This window comes from Sorex fumeus, unplaced genomic scaffold, assembly GCF_029834395.1.
Source record: "Sorex fumeus unplaced genomic scaffold, SorFum_2.1 ptg000061l, whole genome shotgun sequence".
Taxonomy (NCBI): domain Eukaryota; kingdom Metazoa; phylum Chordata; class Mammalia; order Eulipotyphla; family Soricidae; genus Sorex; species Sorex fumeus.
In genome coordinates, this window is record NW_026606118.1 from 5,495,124 (window position 1) to 5,509,884 (window position 14,761).

Below are 14,761 nucleotides of genomic sequence, written 5' to 3' on the forward strand. Positions count from 1 at the left end.
AATTAGGCTGGAATTCATACCCTTGCGCACAGAGAGGAAATCAAGGCAGGGAACACTTCTCTTCAAGGAGACTCTAGGGGCAGTAAAAGCCCACGGACAAAATCTTCTTAATAAACACACCCCAATGCTTCTTAGTTAACACATACACTAAGAGAAACTCGAAACCTGAGAAATGGTGAGGGAAGAAACAGAATGCTGTTTTATAATTCTCATAAAGTTCACCTTAAAAGAAAAACACCGGCATTTTTTACTCTAAATAAAAACAAAATATATAATAACCAGAGGAAAGCAATTTAGTTTGTTTTTTTTTTTAAACAGGAACTTACAAATAAAGTTTCTGGTTGCTTTCCTTTACCAATATTAAACTCAGATCCCTGGTGTGAAATGTTTTGGTACTTTTGGATTCTGCTGTACCTAAAAAACCTTATTTATCAATGTTTTAACTAAGTTAACTTTTCTATTTCAAAAATGAATTATCAATAGATTATTTTATTAATTATAACTTTCTCATGAAAGCAAACAGGCACATTAGGGGAAGTTTTGAAAGTAGGTCTTAAAAAGGAGCCCAGGCACGTCGCTCCTCAGTAACCCGTCCCCTGCATGTGGAACTGTGACTTGCTCTCTGCGCCCCCCCCCCCCGAACCACAGTCCAGAAACAGTCTTTTAAGGGAGTCTATCTCAGTTTTCCTAACTATTTTTCCCTTCCTAATAAAGTAGGCTGTTGCCAAATTCATACTATAATATAATAATGCTTTAACTGAATACAACTTTACTTCCCTTTTACCTCCTTTAGATTAATTGCTCTCAAGTATATTATAAGGTCAAAGCAGATGATAATTTTTAAGACTTCTGACACTCTTTCAAGCAAAGGGAATCGCATTATTGCTGATAATGAGTGAGAATATCTGTCTGTACTCATCAATAATCCGTGAAACTACCTCCATCATTTCACTAGTTTTTGCTGGCAAGTGAAAATATACCCTCCTATTTTTATCTTGCACTCCCCCCTGAGAACTCATGCTTTTCCATTAGATGATAACTGCGCAGAGTTCTTTTGTGAATACAATGCTCATTAACATTTATCAACTGGCTCTCTCTGTAGACTTAAAAAGTCACTTTGTATGGACACTCGATGTTAACCCATGCTTCACAGGCGGGAGACCTGGCAATCCCCGGCACTCTGTGCCCCCTGAGCACCACTGCACGTGGCCTCCATGCACAGAGCTGGAAGTCATCTCCAGAAATGCGGCTGAGCCCCCAAAGAAGCAAAATGTTAACTCAATCTTTACTATGCTGGTAGGAAATATTTCTCCAATTCTTGGTGCATTTAATATGTTTTATTTAACATTTTCTAATAAAACATTAAATGTTTGAATGTCTAATAACATTTAACATATATTATCGCTTTCCCCTGTGATTTTGCTAAGAGAGTTTGGGCCAATTTCCCTTTCCCACATCTTCCCAATATAGTGGTACCTGCTTTGTTTTCCTCTATATTGTTTCCACTCTATCACTTTACACACCCACGTGTGTAAGAAACATCACCTAGAAGACAGATGGATAACAAAGAAAAGATCACTTATCATCAGGAAAATGCATGTGAAAGCAGAATGAGGTACCACCTCATGGTGGCAAGAGTGGTAGGCACATACAAGCCAAACCACAGGAAGTGTCAGGAGGGGGTGCAGTGCTGGCGGGAGGTTAGGGGCTGCTGTGAGACAAAGCACAGGGGGACCTCAGACAGACATTAGAGCTACCACCTGACCCTTTGGCCTACATCTGGGGATTTCATGAAAAACATAAAAACACTTATTCAAACAAAGAGATGGACCCAGACGTTCAGTGCCGTACTATTCATGCAGATGCTGTGAATCAAGATACAGAAACAACCAAGTACCTCACAAAGGATGAGTGGATAAGACAGCTAGTTATCTAGAAACCTTGCTGTCCGTGCCACTGGGTGTGCACCAGGAGGGTACCAGGCTCACAGGGGCTGGCACGTGGCTTGTCGGGTCGGAGCACAAGTTCAGAATATGGGGGGCCCAGGTTTAGGTTTCACCTCCAGGACTGCAGGGTCCCGCAAGCAACAGAGTGTGCCCCAAAAACAAAACAAAAAAGGGAGGACAAATACCCACTAACTGTGCACTTGTGGAAGCAAAGAAATCAAGCAAAGAAACAGAAAACAACCTGTAGGCTGCTGACAATGGAATGGGAGACGGTCAGAGGGTATGGTGGGTAGCAGGGATGTAACAGAGGGTGGTGGGCATGGTGGGCAATATATATACGTAGTTGGGGATGTGAGAAACCTGACACCTAAAATCTACACAGTGCTGTGTACAAATGTGACCTCATTTTTAAAAAGGCAGAGTGACAGTGTGTCAAGGTGCTTGCTTGCCTTGTCTGTGGCTCATCTCCATTTGAACCCAGGCACTGCATAGGGTCTCTCAAGCATGGACATGGGTCAGTCCTGAGCACAGAGTGAGGAGCAAGCTCTGAGCACTGCCGGGTATGGTTCAAATCCCACCCTCCAAGCCCTGGCCCCCACAAAGAATACAGAAAGAAGGGGAGGGGGAAGAGTGACATTACCTGCTGGTCATCAGGCGTCCAGATGCCACATGTGATTTGACTTTCCAAGTTGATCTCGGATGACCAGTGTCTTTGTCCACTAACAGAACCAACCAGGACAAACCCATCTCGATAGGAAATAAGTGCTTGAGTCCCATCGTGGCTCCAAGTGAAATCACTCACCTTTGAAACAAAAGGAGTCGATTTACCCTCCAAAAGGGAAAGGCTTTCATCAAGCATGAAGTCTGATCACTAACTTAGCTTGGATTTCAACCTAGACAGGCTTCAAGAGAACAACAAATCCATACCACACAGATTAGAACAATGGCATGTTTCATATGAGGCATTATTTGAAATGTGTATGTCAATGTGGTTATGCCAAGAGTTTCACAAAAGTGGATTCATTGAGTCTTGCCTGTAAGAGGCAATTACCAAACCCATTTAATGAAAGAAAGAAGGCATAGAGTGAATGGCAATATCCCGGATGACACGTAGTGGTGAACGTCAGGGCTGAGAATGACCTGGCTTATGTTGCTTCGCTGTCCCTGCTTTTTGCTGCTGTCCTGCAGCTTTCCAGTTATGGGGTATTCCACTTACGTGACATTCTCTATCAACATTTCTTGGTTATTTATCAAAATAGGAACGTCCTCTGTTTCTGACTATGTATCTTCCTTGGTCTCACTAACAGATTTAATGAAATGTGAAAAACATTATCTAGGAAAAAAATAACATACTGAAGGTGCTGAGTTTTATTATATATATTCAAACGACCAAAGATTATTTTTCTCTTAAATCTATTATTGCTCTCTTGTCTATGAATTCCCCTTGTAAATCTAGAGGGAGCTCAAGTTGGAGGGGGAGCCCTATTTTCCAGACACAGAGGCTGATTTGCTAAGTGTACAAAAATTCTGCATCTCCTTTCATGAGTAAAACACATTTAATTTTTCACTGTTACATCTCTCTACTCCCTCCCTCCACTTCTCTCTCTCTGAATGAGATGAAGAAAAAGGCCTCTTTATCCATTACCTGAAAGAAATTGTATAAATTTGCATTACCTGCTGCTTGAAATTTTGGCAGAAAACACCTGAAAACAAGTTGGTTTTATGCTTTTGAGTAAAATTTTGAACAACATCTCTGATTTATTTAATAATATGAATAGTAACAACCTTTGAAGTATTTCATTGAGTTATTTCTGGTTGGTTTGGGAGCACACCCAGTGGTGCTCAGGTGTTACTCCTGCACTCAGGAATCACTCCAGGCAAGCTCGGAGGACCCTTAGGAATGTGGGGGATTGAACCAAGCTCAGCCGCGTGGAAAGCAAGTGCCCTACTAGCTGTACTATCACCCCGATGCTATTTTTTTCTTAACTGATCCGGTTCATAGAAATTTTCAAAACTGCTGGCAGATAGTTGTTGATAAAATTTTAAATCTTTAAAAAATTAACTCTGAGATAACTCTCAAGTTTCCCCTGACAGTCAAATGAATTACCATCACACTTGGTCTAAGGCAGAAATGGTCTCATTTCTGACAATAACTGCTTATTTTCCAAGAAAACTGACCGGAACTATAGAGTTTACTCAGTTTTACATACTGCTGCTTTCCTCTCATAATGCATTATGAGATTATTCTGAATCCCTGTGTGCATCAGTTAATTCTTTTTCACAGATTAGTAATATTACATTGTATAAGTATCCCATATTTATTTATCCATCCAAGCTTATGGACATTGGGATACAATGCTTCTAGTATTAGGAAACTTCTAGGAATATTTATGTGCCGAAATGTGGGCACACAGTTCTCATTTCTTTTGGTAAAAAAATGTAGAAAAATCAATTTCTGGGTCAAATGGTATACATATGTATAAGTGCATAGGAAATTACCAACTGGTTTCCTAAAGTGTTTCTGGCATCTGACCTGGGCGTCAGCAGTGAAGAAGCCAAGCAGAGTCAGGCTTCAGCAACACGTGGTATTGTCAGTCTACTTTCTTTCTACTATTTGGTATGCATTAAGTGGTATGACAAATACTTTTTATTTTTCTTTTTCTGGGCGGTGGGCCACACCCAGTGATGCTCAGGGCTTACTCCCGGCTCTCTACTCAGGGGTGACTTCTGGTAGTGCTGGGAACCATATGGGATGCTGAGATTGAACCCATGTCAGCCACATGCAAGGCAAGTGCCCTACCCACTGTACTATCGCCCTGGCCCCAGTTTATTTACATCAATTCTCATTATTGATCTATGTGAGTCTATTTACATCATATTAATTTATTTTCAGTAAGCCCTGTTTTTCAACACATGGAGCAAAAAAATATCCTTTCTCTATAACCTTCACTACTGCTATATACAGAAATGTTCAACTTTAACATTTGTGACATTACAGAATATGTCACTTTTCAGGTAACAGAATAAATGAACAAACTCCAAAAGAACAGGACCTTTTTGCCATTTCCCCAGGGGAATTAGGGCTTTATGTTCAGTTCCATCCTGATGGAGCACGGACTTGCGAGGCTGCTCTGGAACAGCTGGTCTGAGGTCACTCAGAAATGTTTCCTTAGGGGCTGGAGCGACAGCACAGCGGGGAGGGTGTCTGCCTTGCACGTGACTGACCTTGGTTCAGCTCCCAGCATCCCATATGTTCCCCCGAGCACCGCCAGGAGTAATTCTTGAGTGCAAAGCCAGGACTAACCCCTGTGCATCGCTGAGTGGGACTCAAAAAACAATAAATAAATAAATAAAGATAGAATATACAGTGAAAAGTTTGTCTGAGACATTAGCAATCTTATGGGCACAAAAACAATATAGAATGTTCATATGAAGAAACTGGGCTTACTAGATTAGACTGGGGCTGGAGTGATAGCACAAAAGGTATGGCATTTGCCAACCCGGGTTCAATTCCTCCGCCCCTTTCAGAAAGTCCGGCAAGCTACCGAGAGTATCTCTCCCGTATGGCAAAGCCTGGCAAGCTACCCGTGACATAATCAATATGCCAAAAACAGTAACAAGAAGTCTCACAATGGAGACATCACTGGTGCCTGGTCGAGAAAATTGATGAACAATGTGAGGACAGTGCTGCAGTGCTACAGATTAGATTAGGTAAGAATAGTGATAAGAATATATTGTCTGTGTCACTGTCATCCCATTAATCACTGATTACTTGAGCAGGCGCCAGTAGTGTCTCCATTTGTCCCAGCCCTGAGATTTTAGCATCGTAAACTTTATGCTCTCTCCGTGGAAGAAGTATGCCGCTGGATGTCGTTGGGCATAACGGTGATGCGCTTCTCAAGGAATGCACAGAGGTTGGTGTCCTGGAAGAGCCCCACTAGGTAGGCCTCGCACTCCTCCTGCAGCGCTGTGACGGCTGAGCTCTGGGAGTTCAGGTCAGTCTTGAAGTCCTACGTGATCACGCGCACCAGTCGCTGGAACGGCAGGTAGCAGATCTCGAGTAGTGCCATGGCGTCGGGCTGGTAGCGGTGTGGCTTCTTCGTGCCTCCGGTGGCTGGTGCGCTCTTGTGGGCCGCTTTGGTGGCCAGCTGCTTGCGGGGCACCTTCCTGCCTGTTAACTTGCACGCCATCTTATTAGTACGAGCCCTCTCGTTCTTCCCAACTCAGCTGGAGACTCCTTCAGGGTTAGGGAAATGAGACCCATTTTAGCTACTGTTGTTGGCCTCTTTGGTACGTCACGCATGGCTTGCCAGGCTCTGCCGTGTGGGTTGGATACCCTCGGTAGCTTGCCGGGCTCTGGGGGAGGGGCGGGAGATGGAGGCTTTGTGGGCAATCTCTAATCATCCCTGCAGGTGTTCCCAGTCTACCAGATGTAAGCTCCTGGTGACTGGTCTGCTGTAACAATTTGTACACTGACAACACCCGCCTGCCTGCGTCTCTGGGCAACACCTGGGGCATCTGCAGCCTCAGGTTGATCTTGAGATGGAGGGAGTGCACCTAGAGGTTGTTGAATAGCTGGCAGAGCAAGACTCCATCGCATAGGATTTGTGCCAGGTCAAACACCCGAGTCCCAAGTCACTCGGTAGTTGGTGGACAGCATCTTGCAGTGGACAAATCACTGTGTGGGCCACTGTCACTCCTTCGTGCTCGATGGTGTTGTGACTCGGCCAAGCCGCGGAGGCCAGTGATGCTGCAGCCACTGCCACGGTCCCTCCTCGCCCCGCCAATGCCATTCTGTCTTAATCCCACAAAGCAGTCGGTGATGTCCAGCAGGAATCATGCGCAGAGTTCCAGCAGGGATCACACACAGAATTCTATGCTTGGCATGCTGAGTTGCGTATCATTCAGAGCAAGATGGTGAGTCGGGTTCGGGAGAGCACGAAGGGTTATATAATACAGCCAGAAAAGTAAAACTTTGAGATACTGGAGTGATAGCACAGTGGTAGGGGGTTTGCCTTGCACGTGGCCAACTTGGCCGACCTGAGTTCGATTCCTCCGCCCCTCTCGGAGAGCCCGGCAAGCTACCGAGAGTATCTCGCCCACATGGCAAAGCCTGGCAAGCTCCCTGTGACGTATTCGATATGCCAAACACAGTAACAACAAGTCTCACAATGGAGACATTACTGGGTCCACTCGAACAAATAGATGAACAATGGGAGGACAGTGCTACAGTGCTAAAAGTAAAACTGGGAAGCCAAGTACCAAATGCTCTGAAGAGTTAAGCAGAGGGGCTGGAGAGATAGTACAACAGGTAGGGAGCTTGCTTTGCACGGACACTGATTCGATCCCCAAGATCCTATTTGATCCTCTGAGCACTACCGGAGGTAATTCCTGAGCACAGAGCCAGTGGGAAGCCCTGAGTACTGCTGGGTGTGACTCCCCAACGCCCAAAAGAAGTTAAGCAGGAAGCTCCTTCTTCCTGGCTGTGTGAGGTGTAGGGCTGTGATGCTCTTGCCCACTAATGGGAGTTCTCAGACACGGATCAAGTGAGAGGGTGAGCAGCCTGGCCAGCCTGCTGCCCACAGCCGCTTCTCTCTAGCCCATCTGAGGAGCACGTGCCTGGCACAGCCCTTCCTGGTAACCAACATCGTAAAATAATGTATGTACTGTCCCTGGCTGCTATTAATTTTTTTGGGAAAAAATGTACAAAGTATTACTCAGCTATTGCCAAATGTCTGATTACTCCATGACAATGAAAGTTATACTATGAAACCCTGTGGCTTCTCTGATGGTGTTCTTCTGTGAGAGAACTGCAAGACTGTTCTTCCTCCCAGGCCAGAATGATCCCCCCTCCTCCCACTGGACACTGGTGCAGGGCACAAGCCACTGTGGCTTCAGGCAGGAGTGTGGGTATAACATCTTCTCACTCAGATGAGCTCAGACTCTGACACAGTGTTACAAGCCACCAATGATAACTACACCGTGGCAGGGAGAAGCAGAGTTCCAGATCTCTGTGGTTTACAATCAGCATGAACTGCAGAGGTGACTTGGCAGACAGCCATCTGTGAGATTCTAGGTGCTTCCAGATGTTCCATGCAGGCTCATGCATCACCAGGCCTGATTTCACCCTCTTGTCTTACTTCCAACATTCCTGTTTGCATCACACGCTTGGTGAAAAGGAGAGCGTGAGGTGGCGTGATTCTACCCGCTGCGCTGTGATCTGCAGAAGGCAGAAGGTTGCTCCTCAGCGCGGCGGAGTGGGAAGAAAGCAGCGTGGCTGCAGCACTGCCTGGCAGGGAGAGCCCGTCTCTAACTGCAACACAGTCTTGGATGTGCCATGAAGCCGCCTGTCTCCACAGAAGCGAAAACAGCTTCTTGTCTGAGAAGAAGAGAGTGTGACGGGCGATATCAGTTCATTTTGGCCGAACTCAGACTGGGGTCCGATTCTGGTTCCACTCTCCATGAATGTTCTCGGTCAGCTGTCCCCTGACCATGGCTCTGAAGAGAGCACCCGACTCAGGAAGTCAAATACTTCTCTGCCAGTGTCCTTGTTCCCCTGCCCTTTCTTTCTCCACGGGAAGCTTGAAAGATCACTCACTGTCCCACCCACTGGGTCTCAGGAGGGAAGAGGCTCTACAGTCTGGGAGATGGGAGATTCACCTCCTTTAAAGATCCTCTGGGCCAATTCAGAGAAGGGTCCACTTTACAGAAAGCCCTGCAGAGCTGCTGGGTGACACACCCACAAGGGCAGGGGCCTCTGGTGCTGAGGTGGCTAGTCCCAGCACCACAGCCAGGAGCTGTAAACCTGCACTGTGCAGACGGAGCTAGAAGCACCCATATTATATTTCATCCACTCCACCCTCTGGCTGGTCCTCAGAAGCAGGTACCACCTGGCACCCAAGATTACAGCAGAGGTAAGTGGGGCACAAGGAGGTCAAGTCTTTCCCTTTAAGAAGTCGCCACAAAGGAGAGAGAGAACAAAAGGGAATGCCCTGCCACAGAGGCAGGGTGGGATTGGGGGGGTGGGGGGTGGGAGGCATACTGGGATCAGTGGTGGTGGAGAATGGGCACTGGTGGAGGGATGGGGACTCGATCATTGTATAACTGAAATCCAAGCACAAAAAATTGTAAGTCTACAACTGTACCTCATGGTGTTTCACTAATAAAAATTAAAAAAAAAAAGAAGTCACAGAGCAAGTCTCGGTCTGTTGTTCAGAGTTCAGCTCTTTTCTCTCTTTTCTTTGGAGCCAGCTTCGTGGCCAGGGCTGGGGATCAAAGCCGGGGCTCCCACATGCAAAGTCACCTTCTTGGCCCAGAGCTCCTGCTCTTGATCACCACATTCCCACCTGAGGTGCAGAGGTGCTCAGAGGGCAGAGGTCTGCACACTGGCAGCACCATTTCAGAGATGAGTTAGTGCTCGGGGGACAGGAGGCATCGCCTGCGCTGGAGGGTTCTTGAGGATTGTATGAAAGAGTTGCACACAAAACTCGGAAGGCCGAAAGTTATAGTTTATTGTGCAGTTTAAGCAGATGGGTCTGAGTCCCTGTCCAAATGTCCAGGCCTCTCCTTTACCTGTGTCTGATGTTACTCATCCCATCCCTGGCACTGCCTTGTCCCGTGTCCCATGTTCCTGGTCCTGTCCCACTCGTTGCACGCCCCTCCAGTGTCCAATGGCCCAGCCCCAGCCCCGTCTGCTCTCCCTCTTGCGTGCTCTTTCTGGTCTGGAATGCCACTCCTGGGCCACTCCTGATATACCACAGTGTTCCCTGACGTCCTGTCCAGCCTGTCACCACACGCACGGGGGGAGAACCCTGTGCTCGGAACTTGTCACTGGGCCTCCCAGTTGTACCCCAGAAGTTCCGACAGTACTGTCCCAGCTTTCCTAGTCTCCAATCACGGCCACATGCACGTGGGTGAGAATCCTGTGCTCAGGATCTGCCCCTGCCTGGGCGTCTGAGCCTAAATCTGAGCTTTCGTGGGCATCTGAGCCCCGCCTGTCTGGGCCTGCCTGTACACAGTCCTACCGGGTCCTGCGGTCCACCTGGGTGTATGCGAGAGAGAGGAGTGTGGGAGACGGGAGGGTCGGGTCAGGGGTCTCCTTTGATCTGCAGCCATCTCCCACCCCAACCATCCCATTATCTGTTCTGACTGGCTACCTGTCCAATGGGCTGCCTGTTCCATGGGAGAGACTTAAAGTGATGGACTGAATTCATCTGGCACTGTGTCATCAGCCCTGCTTAAAGGAAACTCATGGGGCCTTGTCAGAGTCAGTCCAAATGTCACATTTACTCTCCAGATAACAGGGCGGCTCACTCACAAAATCCTTAACCTTTTCATAATAATTGCTGAGGATCACACCCTGTAATTTTCTGTCACCTCACTGGTTTGTATCTTCCAAATTTGGGAAATTCAGAGCTCATTTAAGCAACAGAGGCGGGAGGAGAGATTCTGGTCCCTCAGAAATTTATCATCAGCAGGAATTCACTCCTGCAGAGTTGAGAAGGTCAGAAAAGGCCTCCTCAGCGAGGTCTCCTGTGGGCCCGGGCTCTCCGGGCAGGGTCCTCATCAGAGTGCAGAGAATCCCCATAGGGCCCCTCAAGTGGGAGGAAGAGCTTGATCTGGCCCAAGTCCAAAGGACTGATGGGGCAGTGTTAAAAATAGCTCAGCCTGGCAGGGTGCCTCAGGCAGGACTGTTTTCCGCCCAGTGAAGACCCATCTGTCCCAGGACCGAAGTGCTTTGGGATGACAACAGGTGGCCGCGCTAATTGAGGCCTGCCAGGAGACAGTGTTAGAAGTCCAGTGTGGTGAGAAACAGTCCTGCAGAGCTCCCTGGGAGAGAACTATGAAGACGACAATACAGGGAAAATTCCTTTGAAGGGGAGTAAAAAAGTGATATGCCAGAAGCATTTGAGAGGATCCAAATTTAACATGTAATCACAACAATGAAAACAACTTCACAGATTTAATTAAGGCTTAAAATTTGGAGCGGGATCACCAAAATACATAGTTGAAGAGAAGTACAATCTTTCTCTTACTGACTGATATATTCAGGAGAAATAAAAAAAAAAACAGGGGGCTGGAGAGATAGTACAGCGAGTAGGGAGCTTGCTTTGTATGTGATCTAACCGGGGTTTGATCCCCAGCATCCCATATGATCTTCCACATACCATCAGGAGTGACTCCTGAGTGCTGAGCCAGGAGTAACCCCTGAGCATTGCCAGGTGTGGCCAGGAAAACACAAACAAAAGAAATACAAAACAGGACTCTAATTTTGTTCATGTCCATGTCACCTCTTTCTGGAAAGTTCTCCTTGGCCTTAGTGCATGTGCTTGAGCTCTGCCTGTATTCTGTCCCTATCTGGGTGTCTGAGCCTGCCTGTACACAGCCATCTGTCCGGGTGCGCAGCGCTACCAGGTCCTGTGGTCTATCTGAGTGTATGCATGAGAGAGGAGTGTGGAGAGGAGAGGGCAGGGGTCTCCTTTTGTCTGTGTGCATCACCCAGCACTGGGACTACAGAAGGTTGTTCTCCTCTTACCTGGGCCCCTCGGTCGTTGACCAGCTCTACAGACCACCTTCCTTCGTACTGAATCCACACAAATATGCCTCCATCTGCATCACACGTGGCCAGTTTCTGGTACGGCTCGTTCCACCTCACCAGCACTACCTAGAAAATAAGCGAGAAGAAACTCACCACCAAGAACAAGCCAGTGGGCCAGGGTTACTTCTCCAATGTGATCAAGCCCCAAAACTAAATACCACTCATGGCCAAGGAAGAGGACTGGGTGAGAAGGGGGTGACTCACAGAGAGGACAGGGCCCGGCCCCCCAGCTTCCAAAGAGACCCTTGACCTACTGCAAGGAAGAAAGAAAGGGCCAGAGCCCTGGGTTCCAGGCCTGCCTAGCACAAGTGAGAGGATCTACCATCTGCCAGTCCCATGCGCTGCGACAACCATTTGCGGAATCTGTCGTGACTGGAATCAGGGAATTCATTTAGTGCCAAAAGCGGAATGGGGGCCTATTTAAATTTTTTTTCATAAAGTGAAGTTTATCTTTTTTAAACTTTATTTCCAAATGATTCAGGATCTATACCTGACCAATTCTGAAAAACAAAACAAAACAAAAACCACCAAAAAACCAAAACCACGCAGAGTTGAAATATCTAAGCTTAACACAATGATAGCAGAACTGTGACCTGAGCTCATTAAACCATATTCAGGTGTGCACCCCCCTCCCTCCCCCCACATGCCCTCCATGGCACAAAGCCAGCATCAACACGTTAAGATTTATCACAGAATCAACATGAAGAAACTATATGTTTCAAAGTAAGAATACATGGATACCGGGAAGAACAGCACGTGGCTAGCTGGGACGACTCAAACAACTGCTTGCAAGGCCACAAGTTGTGTCTGGGAGCTCTGGCTCTGCACGCCACTTGCAGGAGTGTGTGAGTACCATGCCCGTCAGCAGCGACCCCCACAGTGAGTAGCTCTCATGGTCCAGCTGGCATCACTGGAACATGAGCGAGCACCGTGGCCCCAAAGAGGCTGGCGACACCACAGTGAAACGTAACCGTATCACAGCAGACCAACCCCTCTGTTACTCCGACAACACATGGGAGGAGGGGTAAAGAGAAGAAAGTGCTATTATTCACTCCCTCGCCTGAAAGCACTTTATGGGATTCAGAAAATGCCCAAAAACCTGAGGGACGACCAAAGCCCAGTAACCTGTGTGGATAAAGAACTATGACGTGGTGCCCAAGTCAACACCCTGGGGTGCACTGTGGCAAATGTTCCCTGACTGGCCTAGGCTAGTGGCCATGATGAATCCTTCCAGGAATAGGATGCCAGGTGATTAATATGGAGATGGGGGAGAGGCCCTCTTGGGAGTGAAAGTGCAGGTGGAGTTATCCACCCCGACCATGCCCCAGACACCCAGCTGTCCACTGCTGCGTCAATCTAATGAAGCCCACCATTCATCTGCAGGGCCAGCTGGCTGGTCATCAAAGATTTCCTCTTTGGTCTCCGGGAACTGTGCCAATTATCCCACTAACCCTTGTGAACTGTGGCCCTGGTGTGAATGGCTTCTAAACTCCATCATGTATTCTAAAAGTCACAATGGATGGAGTTCAGTGGTAGAGCATGTGTGGAGCCCTACGTTGGACCCGTGGCAATACACACATGCAAATGAGGCGAGGACTATTAAGGCCCCAATGCCCAGACTACTTCTCATACCCTCAAATCACAGACCAGCACGGAAGCCCTGTCGCTGCTGAGAGTCGTGCCAACGGTACGGTTGGCATCTGGCTCTGGGGTTGTGACCCGCACACCAGAGAACTAGGCGACAACCCAGCCTACTGGTGCTATGTCACTTTCAGTGTGAATTCCCCTCCCCTTAAAAAAACAAAAACAACCCCCCCCCCCAAGTATGGGGTATGCCCCTACGTAAGTAGTTTAGGCTCCAGAATGCAAAGCGTTTGCAAATGTGCAGAAGGAAAGAACAGAATCGCAGAGAAGAATAAAATAGAACACAAAATATCTGCTGGCTGCAAATGTGCACAGACAAAGACTATTCAGTCTTTCAGATCGAGAGGACAGCATGGACAAGGCAGAACAGAGAACTGTCAGGACTTTCTACCTTTCAGGGCGCTGTCCGATACGTGAGATGCTCCAGTTTCTGCTCTTTCCCAGTGAACATGGATGTGCTTCCTAACTGCCCTTAGTATCTCTGGAACAGCAGTACCGTGTGGAAGGGGCATATTGTATTAAACAAATGGCTTGCCTAGGAAACCAGTGCTATAGGCCCAAGTGACCCAGTCTACAAGTGTTTGTTTCATCCTCTGCAACTGACCCCTGCTGGATGGGGGTTGAAGGTGCCAATCTGACTGGCACTAGACACTTTTTAAAAGATGTGTAAAAAATTCTCAATTTTTCTTTTATTTAAAGGAGGAAATTTATTATTCCGCAAAATTGTATGGCTCTAATTCCTTTCAAATACTGCAGAAGTCAGAGAGTTGTGAACTGCAACTGCCTGATTTTAACCTGCCCGTACTAGGTACTGTCTGCTAACCTGAGTTCTGTGATCCAAGGCCAGGAACAGCTGCCATTCAACATTGTCCCCTGGCAGCCACTAGTCAAATCTAATCCTTCTGGCATGGCCCCTCCCTGTGCTGGACCACCGAGGGCAGGGACAGACACATGTCACCCAGGGCACTGACACCTGGTTATCGGAACAGACTGTAACAGAGTGCTCCTTATGATGACAGCTAATGACTGTTGCTCAATTTAGTCTTTTGGCTATAAACAGTTACCGAAAACTATTTCAAATGGGTCATTTTCAACTCCCCGTGGCACATTAAAAACTGCAATTAAGGTAACATGGTTGTAGTAGAGTTAACATTCATGGTGTTGACCGTACAAAGTCACTGCATCTTCGCAATTGCCAGTGTGCCCAAGACCCTCCCCCACTGTCCCTATGTCCCTTTGGACTGCCTCTTCCTTCCCCACAACATGCTCCCGCATCCCCTCTCTGGTACCCTGAACTCTTGAGACCTGTGGCCATTGAGCAGGGTCTCCTCCCTTGCTTTGTTTCAGTCTCACTCCCGCCAATACTGGAGGCCCTGCAAAGTCGCAGTCAGCGGCCGGGAGAGCATGCCAGCCCACACGGGTAGAGGCAGCAAGTCCAGGTTCACTCTTTAAAACCAGGTTTTAGAGGCCCGAGTGAGTACAGCGGATAAGCACTTGCCTTTCATGAGACCAACTGGGGTTTGATCCCCGGCATCCCATTTAGTCCCCTGAGCAGAGTAATTCCTGAGTGCAG

General features: G+C 47.6%; 1 protein-coding gene across 2 annotated transcripts in view; it reads right to left on the minus strand.

The window, feature by feature from the left end:
* The window catches only part of TULP4 (TUB like protein 4), a 174,823-nt gene that overhangs the window by 59,737 nt on the left and 100,325 nt on the right, over positions 1 to 14,761 (minus strand). For both annotated transcript variants that reach the window (XM_056125865.1, XM_056125864.1), the window contains exons 2-3: positions 11,482 to 11,610; positions 2,587 to 2,748 (exon numbers count right to left, since the gene is read on the minus strand). In XM_056125865.1, the coding sequence (XP_055981840.1) occupies positions 2,587 to 2,748; positions 11,482 to 11,610 (291 nt within the window). The remainder of the gene's footprint in view (positions 1 to 2,586; positions 2,749 to 11,481; positions 11,611 to 14,761) is intronic.